This window comes from Castor canadensis, chromosome 4 (assembly GCF_047511655.1).
Source record: "Castor canadensis chromosome 4, mCasCan1.hap1v2, whole genome shotgun sequence".
Lineage (NCBI taxonomy): Eukaryota > Metazoa > Chordata > Mammalia > Rodentia > Castoridae > Castor > Castor canadensis.
Window position 1 is genome coordinate 15,850,884 of NC_133389.1, and position 20,650 is coordinate 15,871,533.

Below are 20,650 nucleotides of genomic sequence, written 5' to 3' on the forward strand. Positions count from 1 at the left end.
TTTCCTGTACGTGTGTGTTGCCTTCTAGGTTAATTCTTTTTGATCTAACCTTTTCTCTATGTTTGCATGTTTTTTGTCTTTACTTTTGTTGTTGAGTTCTAGTTTTATTGCATTGTGATGAGATAGTATGCACAGTATAATTTCTGTTTTCTTATATTTGCTGAGACTTGCTTTGTGCCCTAGGATATGATCTATTTTGGAGAAGGTTCCATGGGCTGCTGAAAAGAATGTATATTGTGTAGAAGTTGGATGACATGTTCTGTAGACATCAACTAGGTACATTTGATCTATTGTATATTTTATATCAGCTGCTGAGAAGAATGTATATTTTGTAGAGGTTGGATGAAATGTTCTGTAGACATCAAGTAGGTCCATTTGATCTATTGTATATTTTAGATCTTGGATTTCTTTATTGATTTTTTGTTTGGATGACCTTTCTATTGATGATAATGGGGTGTTAAAGTCTCCCACAGCCACTGTGTTGGCGTTTATATATGCTTTTAGGTCTTTCAGGGTATGTTTGATGAAATTGGATGCGTTGACATTGGGTGCATATAGTTTGATAATTATTATTTCCTTTTGGTCTATTTCCCCTTTTATTAGTATGGAATGTCCTTCTTTATCTCATTTGATCAATGTAGGTTTGAAGTCAATTTGTCAAAGAGAAGTATTGCTACTCCTGCCTGTTTTCGGGGGTCATTGGCTTGGTAAATTTTCTCGCCTTTCATCCTAAGCCTATGTTTATTTCTGTCGGTGACATGGGTCTCCTGTAAGCAACAAATTGTTGGATCTTCCTTTTTAATCCATTTCGTCAAATGGTGCCTTTTGATGGGTGAATTAAGTCCGTTAACATTAAGTGTTTGTACTGATAGGTATGTGGTGATTCCTGTCACTTAGTTGTCTTAGTTGTTTGAAGGTTTGATTGTGTGTACCTAAGTTGAGGTTACTCTCTACTTTCTTGCTTTTTCTTTTCCTGTAGTTTGGTGCTGCTTGTCCTTTCATGGTTATGTTGGGTTTCACTTTCTATGTGCAGAATCCCTTGAAGAATCTTTTGTACTGGTGGCTTTGTGGTCACATATTGTTTTAGTTTCTGCTTATCATGGAAGACTTTTATTGCTCCATCTATTTTGAATGATAGTTTTGCTGGGTATCCTGGGGTTGAAGTTATTTTCATTCAGTGCCCGGAAGATCTCACCCCACACTCTCCTTGCTTTTAATGTTTCTGTTGAGACTTCTGCTGTGATTTTGATGGGTTTACCTTTGTATGTTATTTGTTTTTTCTCTCTTACAGTCTTCAATATTCTTTCCCTTGTTTGTGAACTTGTTGTTTTAATGATGATATGTTGTGGGGTAGTTCTATTTTGATCTGGTCTGTTTGGTGTTCTTGAGGCCTCTTGCATCTATATGTGACTATCTTTCTCTAGATTTGGGAAATTTTCTGTTATCATTTTGTTGAATATATTACGCATTCCCTTTGCTTGCACTTCCTCTCTTTCTTCAATGCCCATGATTCTCAGGTTTGGTGTTTTGATGGAGTCGGTGAGTCTTGCATTTTCTTTTCACAGGTCTTGAGTTGTTTAATAAACAAGTAGGAAAAAAAAACAAAACAAAGAAACAACAAAAAAAGTTTCAAAGATATAAACAGGGAGAGACAGTGTACTAATCAACCGTAAGCTGAAAAGGCATTAGAGAGACAGAGAGAGGATTGAAAATAAAAAATAAAAAGAATAAAGATAAGAATAGAAATAAAAAATAGGTAATTGAAAGAAAAAATATATATATATTAAATAAAAATAAATAAAAAATAATAAATAAATAAAATAGAAATTAAAAAGTCTCCAAGTTCAAATGCAATGAAGTTTCAGTCTTAATAATTTTGGTGTTTGTCCCTCAGCCTCCAGTCCTGGAGATGGTGCCTCAGATGTTGTTTTGTTGTTGTCTCATCAAAGGGGAAAAATAAAATATAACAAAACCACACAAAACAAAACAAAAACATAAAATTAAAAAAAAAATTAAAAACCCACAAAGTGTCCCAAGTTCAAATGCAATACAGTTTCGGTAAGTTTTTTAGCATGCAGATATAGTTTAGTTGTTTTCTCATCAAAGGTAGGGAGAGAGAAAAAAAAGAGTCTGGAGACAGGTCTGTGAGTGGTTATCTGCGGCTGTGGCTTCTGTGCCTGCTGCTGTCAGCCTGCTGTTGCTGGAGGCGTTATTTATGCAGATCTCAGGGGTGAGCTTAGTACTCACCTGGCCCTGCAGGCTTTGTTTACTCAGAGTTCTCCTGTGGGGGAGCTTCTGCTACAAGCTTTCCCCTTTCCAAGCACACTGGGGAAGGTGACACTGCACCCGCTTTCTCAGGCCTGCGTGTTTATTTACAGCTCACGAGCGAAGTGGGTCTCCCCCCTCTCCTATGGAGTTTTCCTCCCTCCACCTCTCTCACAAGCTTTCCTGCTCCTGATTGCTGGGCCGACGTCACTGCTCCCGCCCTCTCTGGCTAGGTCCGGCTTGTTTATTTACAGTTCTGTGAGGGATTCCCCTCCCCCCCCTTTGGCACTCAGGGTGCCCCACCCTCTTTCCTACTGTCTTTATTGTTCTTATTGCTTATTACTCAGTTTCTCTTTTTTTTTCCCTGGGTGGGGGTCAGTCTGTCCAGGGGGCTATGCTGATCTGGCCCAGGGTTGTCTGTGGGAGTACCGCGGTACCGTGAAGCTCACCTTGTGGTCCGCATCTTCCCAAGCCGTCTGGGCTTGGGCATCTGGCAGCCCGGGGGCCCTCCTGATTTCTCCATTCAACGTGAAGTGGAGATGCTCTGTGCAGGCTGTAGGTGTGGAGGGGTCAAAGTTTTGCCTCTTCTCAGTGGCCTTGCCTGCAAGGTATGTCTCCAGCATCTCTCCAAGATTTCACTTTAGGAGGCACGCTTTCTGCTTCCTCCCTCTAGCTGCCATCTTCTGGTCCTTCCAATTGCAAAATCAGGAATCTGCATTTACATTTAACATACAGATTATTTCTTCAGAAAAATGAATACTGAGTGCTCACCATGCATAAAGCATTCCTAGGCATTGTCATTTTCCCAAAGATGAGTTGGATTGCCTGTCTCAAGACTTGGTAATGCTCTGTCCTTGGAGATATGATTGCTTCATCAGGAACTGCACAGATAATTCAAGCACTGAGCAGAAGGTTCTGATGTATTACTTGTAAGGGGCATTCTAGTCTTAGAAGTATACATGTTCCCTGCTTTCAAGGAAATTATGGCCTAATACAGGTTGAAAGACAAAGTTGTAACTGTAGTACAAGGCAGCATATCATTGGAGGGGTTTTGAATTCAGCCTCTAGTGACAGGAAACATGGTGCAGGGCTGACATTTGAGCCATGCTTTAAACAAAGGGTATAATGTCAATGAGAGGACTTGGAGGTTTGGGAAGAGTATTTTAGGCACATAGAATGGATGTGAGCAAAGGTATAGGTAAAAAAAAAAAAGCCCAATGTTTGTGAGCATGACATGTGAAAAATAATTTGCATTTCAAAGACCATATGTTTGGGGTAAAGAAATTTCTAGAAAATAGCCTTTGGGAGCCTTAACCTTGTGAACCTTAAATGCAAAATTGCATTGCATCTTCTATTGGCATAAACAGGGATCTGTACTCTGGATTTATTTAAGCTTCAGTGTTTCACATTTTAGTCTCACAAGTGAATGATTGCCAAAAAGTCAGCAGTCTTGACTACCTTTTCATACAAATGTATCCCCTAGTGTAGGGGAGTGGAGAGTGTGCCTGGAATGGATGCACTAACTGAACCATTACTGTCAGGGCCATTAAATGTGTTCTCATGTGTTCCTGATGCCATACCTTGGCAAGAAGTCTCCTATTCTCTTTTGATACTCTGAAGTCATTATGTGCCTTCAGGCATAGTTTCTTCCTGTTTCGTTCTGATCAGACCTCCCAAATTGCAGTGATGTTGCAAGGTTCTTCACCATATTCTTTGCACTATTATAAAAAAAATATCAAAAATGTGTTAAAGTTTATTTGAACAAGATGAAGATTCTATAACTGGCAGAATTCTGGGTTGAAGTTAGTTCACCATTTGTGCAGTTCACATTTATGCTTGAGAAAAAGAAGTAGCATCAGAAACAACCTGATTGGTGGCAGCCAGCACTTGCCTTATTTGGGCATGGTGTTATGGGACATTTGCCTTACAGGACATGGTCTGGTCAGTTAGAAGCCTGTGATTGGCTAACACTCAACTGCTGTGATCAGCTGACACTTACTTATCTGTTACAAAAATACATTCTTAGGTGAGTTTGCGGTTTGTTTGTATACCAAACTAGGTTGTAGTTCACATCCTACAGAGGTGGCTTTGTGCCAATTTTATCACCCTACTACAGAAACAGACTTAGGCCAAATTTAATAGTTTTATAGCATCAAATTCAAATTGCCAGCTTTTGCCTTGTCTCCTTGTCAGTTCTTTTCTTTCCTTTAAAATAATTTGCAGCAGAATACAAATAACATAAAATTAATCTTCTTAGCCATGTCTTCTTCCCTCCCTCTCTCCTCTTTCTTTCTCTCTCTTTCTTTCCTTCCCTTCCCTTCCCTTCCCCTTTCATATTTTTTGCTTGCTAGATGAACCCTGGGATCTCACACATGCTAGGCAAGCACTTTGCTACAGAGCTATACCCCAGTCCTTTAGCTTAATTGGTGTGCCCCCAAATTCTACTCCAGCTGTCTTCTAATTGTGTATTCAGTCTCATTCCTTCCTCAGCTCACCTTGGCCCCATGGGAAGCAATAGATATCCTTCTCTGTCCTCCTGTCATTTCTTCCTGTAGCACACTAAGGCCTCTTTCACCCAAGTGGTCCCTCAGCCCTGACTTCAACACCTAGCACTCTTCCTGCCTGGGATCCAAATATACATGTAATACACGTTGATCAGATCTTCTTTCCCTTACCTCCTGGTCTTTCCTCTCCCTGATCTCCTTCCTCTTCCCAAATAGTCCCCTTTCTACTATCATATCATCTTAAAAAAATTTTTTTTTATAGATTCCACATAAGAGAAAAAAACATGTAATACTTGTCGTAGTGAGTCTGGATTTTGTTTAAGATTATAATCTCTAGTTTCTTCCATTTTCCTGCATATGATGAGATATCCTTCTTCTTTATGGCTAATACTTCATTGTATATATATTCCACATTTTTTTTGCAATCAACCATTTACATATTGACAGATATACCTAGACTGATGCCATAACCTGGCTCTTATGAATAGTGCTGCAATAAACATGGGTGTACAGATGTCTCTTCTGTATGCTAACATTGATTCCTTTGGGTATATCCCAAGAAGTGCTGGATCATATGGTAGTTGTATTTTTAGTTTTCTGAGGCATCCCCATACAATTTCCATCATGTAATACTAACTTACATTCACATCAACAATATATAAGGGTTTCTTTACCCAACATCCTTGCCAACATTCTGACTGGATGAGATGGAATTTCAATGTTGTTTTGATTCTTTTAGTGTTTACTTTTTTCAGTTCCCTATTTATTCCAAATATTAATTCTCTGTCCATAACTGGCAAAAATTTTTCTCCCATTCTGTAGGTGATCTCTTCACTCTCTTGTTTCATTTCCTATCCATAAGCTTTTTTGATTTGGAGCTAACCCATTTGTCAACTCTTGCTATTATTTCCTGATATATTGGAGTGGTATTCAGAAAGTCCTTGCCTATTCCTTTATCTTCAGGTATTTTCCCTATGTTTTCCTTTGGTAGTTTCAAAGTTTCAGGCCTTACATTAAAGTCTTTCATCCATTTTGAGTGGGTTTTTATACAGGTTGGGAGATTGGGATGTCTTCTACATGTAGATACCCAGTTATCACACCACCATTTGTTGAAGAAGGTATCTTTTGCCACCTTTGTCAAGAATCAGACAGCTATATTATTCAGGTTTATTTCTGAGTCCTTTATTCTGTTTCATTTGTCTGTTTGTTTTGTGTCAATACCAGGCTATTTTTGTTAGTATGGCTCCGTTTTTAAGTGTAAGATTCAGTAGTAATATGTTCACACTGTTGTACAACAGATCTCTACAACTTCATCTTGAATAACTGACACTCTAATCCTATTAAACACCAAGTCCCCATTTTCCTCTCTCCCAGCCCCTGGCTACCACCATTGTACTTTCTGTTTCTTTGAATGTTAAAAATTATTCCTCCAGCTCCCTCAGATTGAACATTTTTTCATATTCTCATTGAACATTTGTGTATCTTCTTTGAGAAAATGTTTATTCAAGTCATTTCTCCATTTTTAAATTGGATTATTTCCTATAGGGTTGTAGGAATTATTTATATTCGTATGTTGAACCCTTATAAGATATATAATCAACAGATAGTTCCTCACATTCTATAGCTGCTTTTTCATTCTGTTGATTGTGTCCTTTGATGCAAAGAGCTTTTTAATTTTGAAATAGTCTAATTTTTTTCCCCTTTGGAGATAGGAGCTCACTATGTAGTCCAAGCTGGTCTCTTAACTTGCTATGTAGCACAGGCTGGCCTTGAACTTGCAATCCTTCTGCCTCAGCCTCCCAAATGCTGGGATTACAGGCATTTGCCACCACACCTGGGTTGGCATCGTCCATTTATTACTCATCACTTCTATTACCTGTGTTTGCTGGATACATTTAAGAAAGAGCCATTACAAACCTGTGGTACTTCAAGCCCTGTTCCTTGCATTCTTTTATATAGCCTTTGGGGGAATTATGTGTTCGTGTGAGCGTGCGCGCGCATGCGCACACACATACACACACACACACACACAAAGAAAAAGAGAACGCGAAGGCATAAAATAGTGAGCATCACTCAAACCAATGGAAACTGAAGGGCACATTAGCACTTCCAGACTGAGAATGCTTTGATGCCCCCCAGTCTGCTGTACTAGTCATGAGAAAAAGATATTAACTCCATGTTTAGGTACTCTAAGTGATTTTTATATACATATTAAAATATTATGTAACTAATGTCATACAGGGTAAAAATTTTCTGTAGAAATATTTGGTGGTAATATTTTTTATAATGGGAACTGCACTATACAGTGGTCATGTGCCTGGTTTACTTGGAACAGTCCTGGGTTTTTACCTGTTGTCTTGATCTGATCATTACACCACCATCTGTACAAGATTAATGATCCAAAGAGGATAGATCCAAAGGTGATTGAGGTCTAGCCTATTAATAACTTATGTTATACCCTTGTTTATCTCAGCTTCAGTACTTCATCACAGTTCTTAATTCCTGTAGGCTAAATGAGGTGCTTTCTCTGAAATACTTCTTAAAGACAGATTTTGTAAGGGACCACAGATCACAGTTCTGTTAATGAGCATAAGGACATTGGACTAATCTACAATTTCCCCACATGTTCTGTAGGTCATTCCTGCTGAAATACCTTATTTCTCTGATTGTCATCTTTGTCTCTTATATAGTTAAAAGATGTCCAGTTTATGAAAGTAAGATGATTTCAGGGAGCAGGGGAGTTGGGGAAGGGAGGTCAGGGTGAAGGGATGATGAAAATAAAATCTGAATTAGTGAAATTAGGCTTTCTAAATGGAATTGTCCCTGATTGATGGTACTATATGAGATTTTTGTTATTGCTAGGTGGAAAGTATACTTCAAGATTCAGAACTAAAGCACCAGATAATAGGGTTCACATCTCAAAACCTCATTATCATGCTTTTTTCTGCTCTTTTTTGTGAGAATGTTGCTTTTAGATTAAGAGTTTCTTATTATTTCTATGTGAAAGTATATTTGAAAAGCAGAGATGTTTCTTGTCTTGTTGCTGATAGTATTAAACTTCCTGGCTAAGTTCCTTCAGTGGGAACCAGGGTTATTTGAATTGTGACCCTGCAGTGGCTTCCCTTCCTGACACATTTTACTCCTAAACTCCTTTGTGTAGTAATATAGCTAATAAACTCTGCCATTCCATGGCTGATATTGTCAGGAATAGAATGTTGTCCTTTTGTCCTCACGATCGCATTGCTTTATGAATACTGAAATGGTGAGACTCTAACCCAGAATTTTAGAGGAGTGTGAGCCCCACAATATATCCATTGCATGGCCTGTATCTTTGACACTGAGTGTCACCAAGAGGACTGATGTGGGTTTGCAGAATGCTTCTGAGAGATTCCTCAGCTGTTATTTTCAAGTTAGTGAGTAAGAATTTCTTTAACAATAAAGATGGCATTACTAGGACATGAGACAGTGTATCTGTTTATGGGTATAGTGTTCTCTGTTTACAGCGTATCTTCAGAGCTTATTGTACCAAAATTAAATTGAAACTCTGAAAAGAATGCACTGCAGTCAATATGTTCAGCTGAAACCTGCTTCTATGTTCTAACATCCCTGTGAAAAATACCCTGCCCTAGCTATAAAACTGTGCTCAGCTGACAGAGCTAATTTAGTATTTTCTTCTTTTGATCTTTATACTTTATCTTCATTTATTGCAGGTCATAAACTTTACAGAGTATGCCTTTTATATGGCATACTGAAAGTGCATTTTTAAGACTATAGAAAAATTCCTGTGAGGTAATTTTCATAACTATAAAAACGTATTTAAATTTATGTTCTGAATATATCTATGGTGAGGTGAATAGGGTCAGGATCATCAGTTTGAATGAGGTGCAGTTGGATTTGATAGCAATGTTCATTTGGTCTTTAATTGTTTTCTGATGTTATACCATATTAAAATTCAAATGACAACTGAAGTAGTTATCATTTTTCTTTAGATATGATGAAAACTTATGATTCTGTTCAATCATTTTTGAATCTCCTAAATATAATTAATAAGTGCTATAAAATTGCTTTATTCTTGCAATGAATCTTAAGCTTTGTTCATATAAGAAGTTTTTTTTCTTGTGATACTGAAGATTGAACCCTAGACCTTGCTCATCTATTGAGCTACATCCCCAGCCCTCAAGCTTTGTTCATATCAATGGTCCTCCACCTTTTTCTGTCCCAGTACATCTAACAGATCTGACCTATTATGACATCTAACAGATGTGGCCCATCACCCTGACTGAGATGACTGTAATCAAGCTTTTACCACTCACTGCTTCACGATTCTGTGTGCCCTCTGCTTATATATACTGCCACTTCTACCACCACCATGTGTATCTTGAGAATGGCTGATTTAAATGCCAATGTAGTGATGGGCAGAATGGGAAAGCTGAACTCATTTTGCATTGAAACTGATGCTCTTTTAACTCAGCTCATATCTAGGTGACACCAGAACTTGATTGATGCAATGTGACACAACCTGGGTGCCTTGGGGCTCGGTTCCATGGGGATGGTGAGCCTCACAACTGTGCATCCATTTTCAGGTTTTAACTTACTTAAATGATTGTTTTAAATCATTTCAATGCTTTTTAATCAAATTTGTCAAATTGTATAACTATCACCACATTCCAGTTTTTGACCATTTCTGTTACCAAAATATTCCCCTGAGCCTATATACAATCCATCCCCATTCTCATACCCAACCTCAGACAACCACTAATCTGCTTTCTGTCTACAGATTCGCCAAGTCTGGACATTTCATATAAACAGAATCATACAATATGTAGTATTTGGCACCTGACTTCTTCCACTTTTTGTGATGCTTTTTTTACATTCATCTATATTATAGCTTATAACAATACTTTGTTCCTTTTCTTTGCCAAGTAGTGTTCCATTGTACTTAGGTACTATACTTTGTCCTTCCTCTAAGGTATATTTTACGTTATGGTTCTCATAGCTTTTCTTTATTTTATCTGGTTTCCAGCCTCCCATTTCCCCATGGAACCAAGTCAGATTGGATTTGATCCTGGATTTGATCCCCCAAAACTCTGTATTGGGCACTTTGTACTCCCTCACTTATCAATCTCACCACTGACAACAAAGTTCAGTGCCTAGCCTAAAGGGCAAACATTTTTATAATATGAAGAAATTGTGACCATTTTATCCAGATTTTGAGGATATTGATCTTAGGAACTAGTACACATTTTGAAATGTGTTGTGAGGACTCAGAAACAGAATGCAGTTGAAGATTTCTGTAATAATTATGAAGTCAGCCTTAGAGTTCTGTGGCTAATATGTAGCATAATTTTTAAACATCACACAGGCTTATTACAGAAAATAATGAAAGCATTAAGAAAAAGAAGTCATCAGTGATAACAATGGTTCAAAGGGACACTGCATATCCTTTTAGCCTTAATTTGTACAAATATATGCAGGATTTTTGTTTTGTTTTTCAAAGTTGGCTTTTTATAATAACCATTCTTGGTCAGTAAATACTTTTGAAAATATAAAGGTTAGTGTGTTAAGAATGAGTGAGAAAAAATACGGTAAGGAGTATCAGAGAATAGATAATTAATACTACTATGGCCTTGAAAGTCATTATAAAGAATTAGTAATTCCAAGTGTAAAGTGAAGCATTAGACTACTGAACAGGGAAGTGATTTGACTTGCTCCATACTTTAAAATAATACTCCTGCCATAGTGCAGAGAACATGTAGCAGTCAAAAGAAGGAGCATGGAGATTTATTTTTGAGAGGCTGTTACAGTATTCTAACTAGTGATGATGGCAGTTTGGACAACGGTAGCAATTCAAAATGGTGACAGAAGTTTGGATTTAGAAAATATTTTGAAAGAGGTTGATAGAATGGTTGATGGATTGGATGCATTGGGAGAAGAAAAGCTAAGACTCAGGTGAATTCTAGGGTATTTATCTTGTTTAACTGAATGAATGGGAAGGCCATTTCTAGGAAAGTAAGTTTGGTGAAGGAAGGTATGGTGATTAAGAGCTAGATTTTGGATATATCAGATTTAAGATGCTTTAAGTTAGGATGGTGCTAAAGGAAGTTATAAAATCTTCAGAAACTTTGTGGTTGTTTTAAAATGAGAAAAATTGCACATTGCTATGGTGAAGGATATGCCCACTATAAATAGAGAAAAATTGGTGATATGGGAGAGGCGTGTATTGTTATAAAAGTTCTTTTAGTAGGAAGGTTGGGATTAAAGTCAAAATAGAAATGAAGGGGTTTAAACCAAGCATGTTGGTGCATGCCTATAATCCCAGCATTCAGGAGGCTGAGGCAGGAAAGTTGCAAGTTCAAGGCCAGCCTGAGCTACATAATAAGACCCTGTCCCAAAAACCAATAAAAAAATGAGTTTTTTTTTTTTTTTAAGGGAGTAACATCTGCAGTAGGAAACATTGGTACAGAGTTGGATAGGTTAGTAGGTTCTTGTGAGAAGTTAAGAGGTACTTTTTTTTTTTTTTTTAACAATTGCTCTATTGCTGTTTTCTCAATGAAATAAGCAAAGTCATCAGCCCAGATGGGAGGAAAGAGAACAGAACTTTGAGGGAAAAAGACAAGACGCAATGTAGTTTGACTCAGAGTTGAAAATTCACAAGTGTGTCATCAGATTGAGTACTGAAGAGAACCAAATCCTATTTGTGCTAAGAAGTTTAAAGTGAGCCCAGCTAGAGTAACTTTGAATTTTTGTGATTCCTTTATTGTATTGTCTCACTGAATGACAGGGCTACCTGGTCTCATCCATTGTTCTGTCTAATGATTCTAATGCCAGTGATACACTTCATGTTTTAATATATTATAGGACTAATTTTATTTCACTTTTATAAAGACTCTTTTTCTTCTTAAGCTTTTCCTTAAGCATTTAATTTTGATTTTGGTTAAATTAATGACTTTTGTTTTAAAACAGTCTGATTTAAGTCCAGGTTAAATGTGCCAAGGTAATATAAAACAGAAGAAGAAGGTGTGTGTGTGTGTGTGTGTGTGTGTGTGTGTGTGTGTGTGTGTGTGTTAGTGGGGCCTGAACCCAGCACTTGCACATGCTAGCAAGCATTGTACACCATGGTATAGCCCCAGTCCTGGAAGGTTTTATGAATTCTGTTTATTATAAATTACTCTCTTTAATAATTCATTTAACATATGTTGATTGCTCATCAAGCTCCTGTTTTGAATGACTTGCAAACTTAAAAAAATTACTTTGAGGTAAATATTGATCCTACAGCCATGTTTGCTACCCGATCACCATGAGCTAAGTACCTTTGCTGCCCACCATGATGTATTATGCCATCACTGGCCCAAGCAACCATGCCCCGAAACCTAAGCCAAAATACACCTTTCCTCCTTCTTAAAAAAAAAAGAGAGAAAGAGAAAGAAAAGAAAAGAAAAAGAAATAATACAGAAGGATCCTGTGTACCCTTTACCCAGTTTCCCCCCAGTAGTAACTTAATGCAAAGTCATAGTAGAATCTGGCTATTGACATTGATACTGACAACAAAAAAGAATGTTCCTATCAACACAAAACCTTTCATGTTGTCCTACACCCACTTCTCTTTTGCTTCCCACCCCTCATTAACCTATGGCAACAATTAATCTCCTTTCCATTCCCATAGTTTTGTTATTTCACAAATGTTATATGAATTGAATCACATAGTATGCAACCTTTGTGAATTAGCTTTTTGTACTCTGGTGATTCATTTAAGGTGTTGTGTGTTCCAGTGGTTCATTCCTTTTTATTACTGAGTAAATCCATCATATGGATATGTCACAATTTAATCATTTACCTGTTGAAGAACATTGCGACTATTAGAAGAAAGCATCTGTAAACATTTTTGTGAAGATAATTTTTTTATTTCTTTGGCATAAGTGTCCAGAAGTGCAGTTGCAGAGTCTTAGGGTAGTTGCTTGTTGAATTTTATAAGAAACTGCAAAATCCCTTTCCAGAGTAGCTGTACCAGAGAGTGGGGATTTAGTTTCTCTGTATGATTGCCAGCATTTTATGTTGGCACTATTTTTCTTGTATTTTAGCTATTCAAATAAGTGTGTGATATCTCATTTTATTTTTAATTTGCATTTTGGTAGTGGTTAATGATTTGCTATCTATACATGTCTTTTGCTCATTTTCTAATTCAACTGTTTGGGTTTTTACTATCAAGTTTTGAGAAATTATTGTATAGTCTAATTCTTTTATATATACTAGTTCCTTGTTGGGTATATAGTTTGTACATATTTTCTCACAGGAAATAGCTTGTCTTTTCATCCTCTTAACAGTGTCTTTCACTGAGCCAAAGTATTTTACTTTGATGAAATCCAATTTATCAGTTTTTTTCTTTTTTAGATTTTGCTTTTGATATCAGGTCTAAGAACTCTTTTGGGAGAAACCCAAAGAGTTTCTCCTGTTTTTGTTTTGTTTTTCTAAAATGCCTATACTTTCACATTTAAGTCCAAGATGTGTTTTAGTTAATTTTTGTATAATTATCATATAAACCTCACATGGCAGGTTGCAGTCAAAACAGGCACACTAAAACTATTGCATATAATTACCTTCAGGCTATGTGTATAAGATCTGTATGAAACAAGTGAATTTTGTGTTTAGACTTGGGTCCTATCCCCAGGATAGCTCGTTATATATGCAAACATTCAAAAATCTTTTGAAAGTTCAAAATCAAAAATACTTCTGGTCCCAGGCGTTTCGGATAAGGTAAGATCAACCTATTATCTTCTCTATTTTGTTATGTTTAATCTGCCTCTATCATTATAATTGAAGTGAGTAGCTCACAGATAGCACATAGTTTAGGTGTTTTTTAAACAACTTTACCAATGTCTTATTTATCAGTTGATATATGTAGACTATGCTTAGTATAATTATTGATATGTTGAAGCTTAAGTTTGCTGTTTTTTTTTTTCTGTTCTGTTTGTGTTTCCTGTGTTACTTGAACATTTTCTAGAATTCCACTTTTACTTATCTGTAGTGTATCTCTTTGTAAGGCTTTTTAAGCAGTTGTTCTAGGAATTATATATACATAGCTAATCACAATCTATGAGTATTATCATTTTATCAGTTTACTTCCTACTATATCTTGTTACCCTCCCTAATTTGCAATATAATTGCATTAAATATTTCTTCCACTTGCATTTGAAACTACATCAGACAGTGTTATAATTTTTGCTTTAACTGTCAAATATAAATTCAGGTGCTCTACCACTTGAGCCACTCCACAAACCTTCTCTGTGTTGGTCATTTTTGAGATAAGGTCTTGCTTTATGCCCAGCTGACATGGACTCGATCCTCCTCTTTGTGCTTCACTGTGTAGCTGGGATGACAGGTGGATACTACTGAGCTCCAGCCATTGTTTGATATGGGGTCTCTTGAACTTTTTACCTGGGCTGGCCTCAACAGCATTTCTCCCAATCTCCACTTCCTGAGTAGCTAGGATTGCAGGTTTGGGCTACTGCACCTAGTAATCAGACATTCTTTTCAGATAGTATGGAGGCAATACATTCTTACCACTTTCTTTAATCTGAGAATATTGATTTTTTTTTTCTTCAGGGAAAAAGGATATTTTCACTGAATTCTGGTTGGGCAGTTATTTTTCTTTCAGCACTTGAAAAATGGTACATCCTTCCTTCTGGCTTCCATATTTTCTGATGAAAAATCTGCTGTCATTCAAATTGTTTTTCCCTATAGGTATGGTGTCACTTCTCTGTCACTGCTTTCAAATTCTTTTCTTGGTTTTAGTTTTCAGTAGTTTGATGTGAATTTGTGAACTTACCTGCTTTGAGTTTACCTTGTATCAAGTTTCCTCAGCTTCTGCATTCTATTAGATATGTGTCTTTTAGGCCTAGCAGAGTGGCTCAAGTGGTAGAGCACCTGCCTAGCAAGCATGAGGCCCTGAGTTCAAGCCCCAAACCTGCAAAAAAAAAAAAAAATCAAATATGTACTGTTTGCCAAATTTTGTTAACTTTTGGGCCACAGTTCCTATAAGTATTGTTTTCCTCTCTTTTTATTTTCCTTCTGGAACTCCAGTGACACAAATGTTAGATCTCTTATCTTAGTTGTCAGGTCTGTGGGGGTCTGCTTTTGTTTTATTTTGTTTCTTTTTTGTCTATTTTCTCTATTGTTTGGGGAGGGTTGTAGTTTCTACTATTTTATCCTTAAGTTCAAGTTTACAGCTTCTTTTCTCTGTCCTCTCAGTTCTGACATTAAGCCCATCCATTGAGTTTTTTATTTTGGTTATTGTATTTTTCAATTCTCAAATTTCTGTTTGGTTCTTCTTATGCCTTTTGTTTCTTTGCTAAAAATTATTGTATTCCTCTTTCCACTAGGCCTCCTCTAACACTTTCACAGTAGAGGCGTGGGAGGGTCATTGCTGCTAGATGGTGGAACATCCCCTGGTGTGGATGGAAGTGCTAGCTTCCCTACTCAACATTATGAGGGATGGGAAGGATAGAAGGGGGTTGGAGTGTCCCATTACAGTCTTGTAAAGATAGAAGTCTAGGCTCCCCACTTGGCCTTTGCTGACATAGGTAGGGGTATGACCACCATTTTTTCTGTGGTGTCTGACTGAAGCATAATGGTTAATATCTGAAAGTTTTCTACCCTTTAGGGCTGTTCCTTTTCTCATCTATCCCTTGGCTAAAGATGCTTTTGTTGTGGTAGTGTTTGAGGTTTGAAGGATTTTTTTTTTCTGTGCCCATTAGCATTTCTGGACTACCTGCTTCTTCCTGCAAGTCAAGTAAATATGAAACAAAACGAAAATCCAGCAACTTATCACTGTGGCATTCCTTGGATCCCAAGAGCCTAAGCTAGTCTGCCTTCTTCTTTGCAACATTTAGAGTCTTCTTGTGCCTGTTTATATAGAAAGTTCGAAGCATTCAGTTTTATTTAGAAGGAATAAGAGAAAGCACATCTATTCCATCTCTTGGAAGAGTTATTTTTCACATTTCTGGTTTTCTACCAGCTTGTTTTCCCAGCATCTTTGTGTCATGATAAACTTGAGTTACCTTACTTTGGAAGATATTTAAAGAAAAAATCAGTTAATTTCCAATTTCTGTATAATAAAACGTCAGCAAGCCTTACTTAATTTTGTGACATGATCCTATCTATTTTTGCATGAGTTTTTCAACAGTATTATATTAAAATTAATATCTAGATAATTTTATTCCTAAAACATCTTGATAAGGATAATAGTCTTAAAGTCATTATTTCATTTCAAAATAACTAGGTAAAAATTTAAAAACATACCCACAGAGAAATAAATTAAGTAGAAAAAATTCCCATTCCAATATCCCATTGTATTACTTTTACAGTGAAAGCAAATGAAAGTTTTAAAAATCTTACTTTAAGTTAAAACTTGTTCATCAATAAAAGATCTGATTTTGTTGTTTATTTTTTAATCAGGAGTCTATCCAGAATCAGATTTCTACATAACTGGTTCTGATTCTTGCCTTTTCACTAGCCAACTCTTTCCTTTTCTGTTTTTAATTTATAGAGTTAAGCTAGAGAAAAATTAGAAGAGCCTCCAACCAGGGCTTTTTTTATAGTCTGGAAAATCTTTCCAGACTATAAAACTTTACAATTGAACATTTTTACTTAAGGGCTGTAACATTATAAAAAAAATAAAGTAAAATCTACACAGGCCCTTTTTCCTGGCCTGGAGGGACCTTACCTATTAGCATATTCCTGACAAGATGCTAAAGTTGACCTACAGCCAGCAATTTGACATTTGGACAGCTGTTTATCCATGGGATTGGAGCTATTAGAAAGGGGAGAGAGACCTTCTAGGCCTCACATCTATTTCCTCTTGGTCTCCACATCCCCTAGATAACTGTTCTGCTTTACCTACAGCTTTGTTGTTCCAAAGTCTTGTTTTCTGGGGCATGATCTGCAGGCCATTCCTAAGTAGGGGGCCCTTTAACCATCACCATGACTCCTTTCCTGTCTACTGAGAAAGGGGAGAAAATATGATCACCCTTCCTCACACTAGCTGTTTTAAGACTTACTAACGTGTTTTCCCCCTCTCTCTGGTGAAGAATGTAAAACATACAAATCTATTGTAAAACTAAATGTAACTCTGATAGGCATTGAAAATAGGTAACTTGCCAATGTGCACTGTTGCTTGGCTTGGGTAGTACTATACACTAATGTTGTTGCATGAAGCCTCTGCCGTACTGTAGAGATCTGTAGCCTACATTTCTTCCCATACTTCTGAATTTATCAAGCCATGAGCTATGCAGACAGTACAATTACTGTGTTTTAAAAGGAAAACTGAGCATTTGCTGTTGCTGATAAATGAAAACAAGTAATTTTAGTAGTACTTATTTTTTTTCCAAAAATCTGGAATGCAGAATCTTTGATTGTGGGGTTAATAAAGAGATGTGTCCTTTTTTCCTTGAATAAATATTTTACTTCACTGACTTTGAGTTTGAGTAACATTATTCTTTCATAGTGGCTAATAGTTTTGCCACAATGCTTCTAACTTATTTCAGAAGATAGGATGCCATGCTCTAAAATGTCAGAATACTTAAAGTGGGGGGTGCCTTGGGGAGTCTGTGGATATAATTCACAGGTTCCGAGAACTGGAGGCAGAAAATTATCTTTATTTTCTCAAAGCTTTTGAATTTAATTTCTACAGGTGACAAAGTCACACTGCAGTTGTTGTAACATCTCAAACATGCTCATCAACTTTCACCATAAGGGTAGTTTGTGTTGTTAGGGCTTAAAAATTAATATGCATTAATTAATATATTTTAATTAATATATTACCAAAATTACGTATATTGCTATATAACAAATCTGTGAGTTTTAAAAAACCAATTTTGAAATTATTGGCACCTTTTATATTTCTGTGTATTTTATCTACCCATTTAGATAGGCATGGTAGCACAAGCCTATAATCCCAGATGTTCAGGAGTTAGAAGCAGGAGAATCATGAGTTAGAGGCCAGCCCAGGCAAAAGTCTGCAAAACTCTATCTCAAAAACAAAAAATCCCAAACAAAACCAAACCAGAAGGGCTAGGGACTCAATTGGTCGAGCATTTACCTAACAAGTGTGAGCCCCTGGGTTCGATCCCCAGTACCAAAAACATAAATAAATAATAAAGATGACATTATTTAGAGGACCCTTAGTTTTTCCTGTCAGTGTTCTCTCTGCCACTATACTGCGCTCCTTTTTCTCCTTTGCAGCATCAGCCACTATGTGATTGTGATGTCCATGACAATCTTTCTGGTATTTCTCAATGGCCTGGCGCAGCTGCTCACAACGAAGAAACTCAAACTCCATGGCAAGCCCAAAAGCCACCTCACGTGATGTTGCTGAAGCCATCACTCAGCATCTGGGTCCTGTTTCTCCTTCTAAACTAAAATCCCATCAAGGATTCCAGAAGAAGATGGACACTGATGCATAGTACGTTCTATTCCTGTGGAGAAAATGCTGCTCTGAGCTCTGAATGTACAGTTATGTGAGCTAGAGGAGCTTCCTGTTCCTTTGAGTTTGGTGGGCATGGAACAGTGGTTGTGTCTGTGGAAATGCACAGTAAAGCATTCTTCACTGTCATTTTTTCCTTAGCTGCCAGCCCTGCTTAGTGATGTTTCAGAGCACATGCAACAATCTGATCCCCATGGTACAGCTTCCCATATACCCAAAGGAGAACATGCACCTGTGGGGACAGTGCTGATGACATCCAAAATCTTAGCTGTGGCTGAATGTGAAGGGAATCACCAGGCGCACCATAAGTATTTAGCAGCTCACAGCACTAGTTTTGTAGTTCTAACTACTCAGTAACATCACTAGGAAGATAGTCCAGTGTGCTATTTCAAAGTTACTAAAGCAGCAGTAGCAAAACATCTGCAGGTGTTTGTCATTTTTCTTTAGCATTCAGTGACACTATCTCATCTTCTTAATGCTGCATCCAGGGTTTTCATAGTCAGCCAGCTACAAGTAGTTAACTTTTATGGGTTTTTTGGGTTTTTTCTTTCCCCCATTTCTGGTTTATCATGGAATTTCAGAGGGTAGAGGAATAGAAAATGCTTAGTATTTTTGTCTTATTCATACAAAAAAAAATTTAAAGGAGTAGCTTTTATTTGTAGACTCAACATCTATTACCACTATAGCTTTTTTCATATATTGTTTCAATAAGATTCTCCAAACCAAAAGTTAAAACTTTCTGACAGTATCAGAAATTCATGTTAAAATTGCTACTTTTCTGGTTGTGAGATTCTAGCCCAAAGGTCTAAAGTCATCTCATTAAATACAGATTTCCATTTATAAACTAATTCCAATGAACAAAATATTTTGAGAGTAATTTTTATTTGGATTTTTCATAAAGTGCCTTTACATACTACAGTACAGTTAGTGTTTTGTCCATGGTATGCCAGAAGTGTTTCGTTGATGCTAAGTTTTGCTGGTATGTGTCTCATTTTTAAAAAATAATTGCTTTTGAATTAAGTTATAACATTACTAATTTGCATTAACACTAGGAAGCCTTCTACAAATTACTAGATTTTTCATATTGGTGGGTGAGTGAACAAATATAATTTAGAAAACTCAAAATTCAGTTAAGCAAAATGAACTTTCTTAATGTCTATTTATGACGAATACAGTTACAATTTATTTGTGATAATACTTCATGGCTCAGCAGTGAAAGCATTATGCTATGTAAAAGAGAAGTATTGATGTTAGCACAAGGCCTCACGCATTAGTCTACAGTATAAAGTCAAGGTAGACAACCAAGAAGCTGCCACAGCAAGTAATGACATTGGCAGAAAGAGAATCCATGCTCTTTCATAAAGCCCTAGGCGATTTTTGATCAGTTTTTCATGCATCACAGAAGACTGCTAATATAAACATTCTTTTATAACTAGTTTTGCTTTTTGTCTTTTCCCAGATTTTCATACAGAGGACTTAATAATTATTACAACATTGTAAAAGGTACTTAGTGCCTTATCTTTTTTTTCTTTTGGCAGCAGCGGGCTTGAACTCAGAGCTTCACACTTGTTAGGCAGGCGCTCTTACCACTTAGCCACTCTGCCAGTCCCTTTTTTTGTGTTGGGTATTTTCAAGATATGATCTTGCGAACTATTTGCCCAGGGCTGACTTTGAACAATGATCCTCCTGACCTCTGCCTCCCAAGTAATTAAGACAACAGGCATGAGCTGCCAGCACCTGGCCTTTTCTTTTTCTGTATGTTCTTTGAAGCATTTTTTTTCCCTCAGTGTTGCCTCTTCTGCTCAGTGTTAGTATACAGAAGATGGGGCATTTGCATGCTATAGGCTCACCTTGCTGCACTGTAACCAGAAAGCCCCCAGAGTCATTTGGGAATTAACCTATTATATAGTTCCTTAGATAGCTTTATTCTCCTTTGGTGGGGCTGGAGTTTGAACTCAGGGCTTCACACTTGCTAGGCAGGTGCTTTACCTCCTGAACCACACCTCCAGCTCTCTGTCCATATCTTGAAGTATTTTAAAATATATATTTCTATATTGAATAACAGAAAAAAGAAATTGAGATTTAGGTAAAATGGCATTTATTTTTTTCATTCTATCTATCCAACCTAGACTTCCAAATAAAGACTTAAGAAATTTGCTGATCAACATTGCTCAAATTAGGAATTGTGATAAGAAAGTGGGCCTATCAAGTTGAGAAAATGCTAAAGGTCAGAAAAGCCATGCAATGTCACATGACCATGATAAGTGCTCCAGGAAACTGACTGTAGTCTATCCATAATTGCCAGTAGATTAATTCTCTGTGTTAGTATGTTATTATATTTATTGTATAATTCTTAACAATTATTTTTTAGAAAAATAATGTTATAAATGGTGACATATTTTCA

The 20,650-nt window shown here is 36.8% G+C and overlaps 1 protein-coding gene across 6 annotated transcripts in view; it reads left to right on the forward strand.

The window, feature by feature from the left end:
- Pign (phosphatidylinositol glycan anchor biosynthesis class N) overlaps positions 1 to 18,961 on the forward strand; it is a 129,155-nt gene extending 110,194 nt beyond the window's left edge. For 5 of the 6 annotated variants that reach the window (XM_074069687.1, XM_074069686.1, XM_074069691.1 and 2 more), the window contains one exon: positions 18,006 to 18,961. In XM_074069687.1, the coding sequence (XP_073925788.1) occupies positions 18,006 to 18,129 (124 nt within the window). In that variant the 3' untranslated portion in view covers positions 18,130 to 18,961. Of the gene's footprint in view, positions 1 to 15,520; positions 17,984 to 18,005 lie in introns of those variants that run through there. The other variant, XM_074069690.1, reaches the window with a different exon arrangement.
- The last annotated feature ends 1,689 nt before the right edge of the window (positions 18,962 to 20,650 follow it).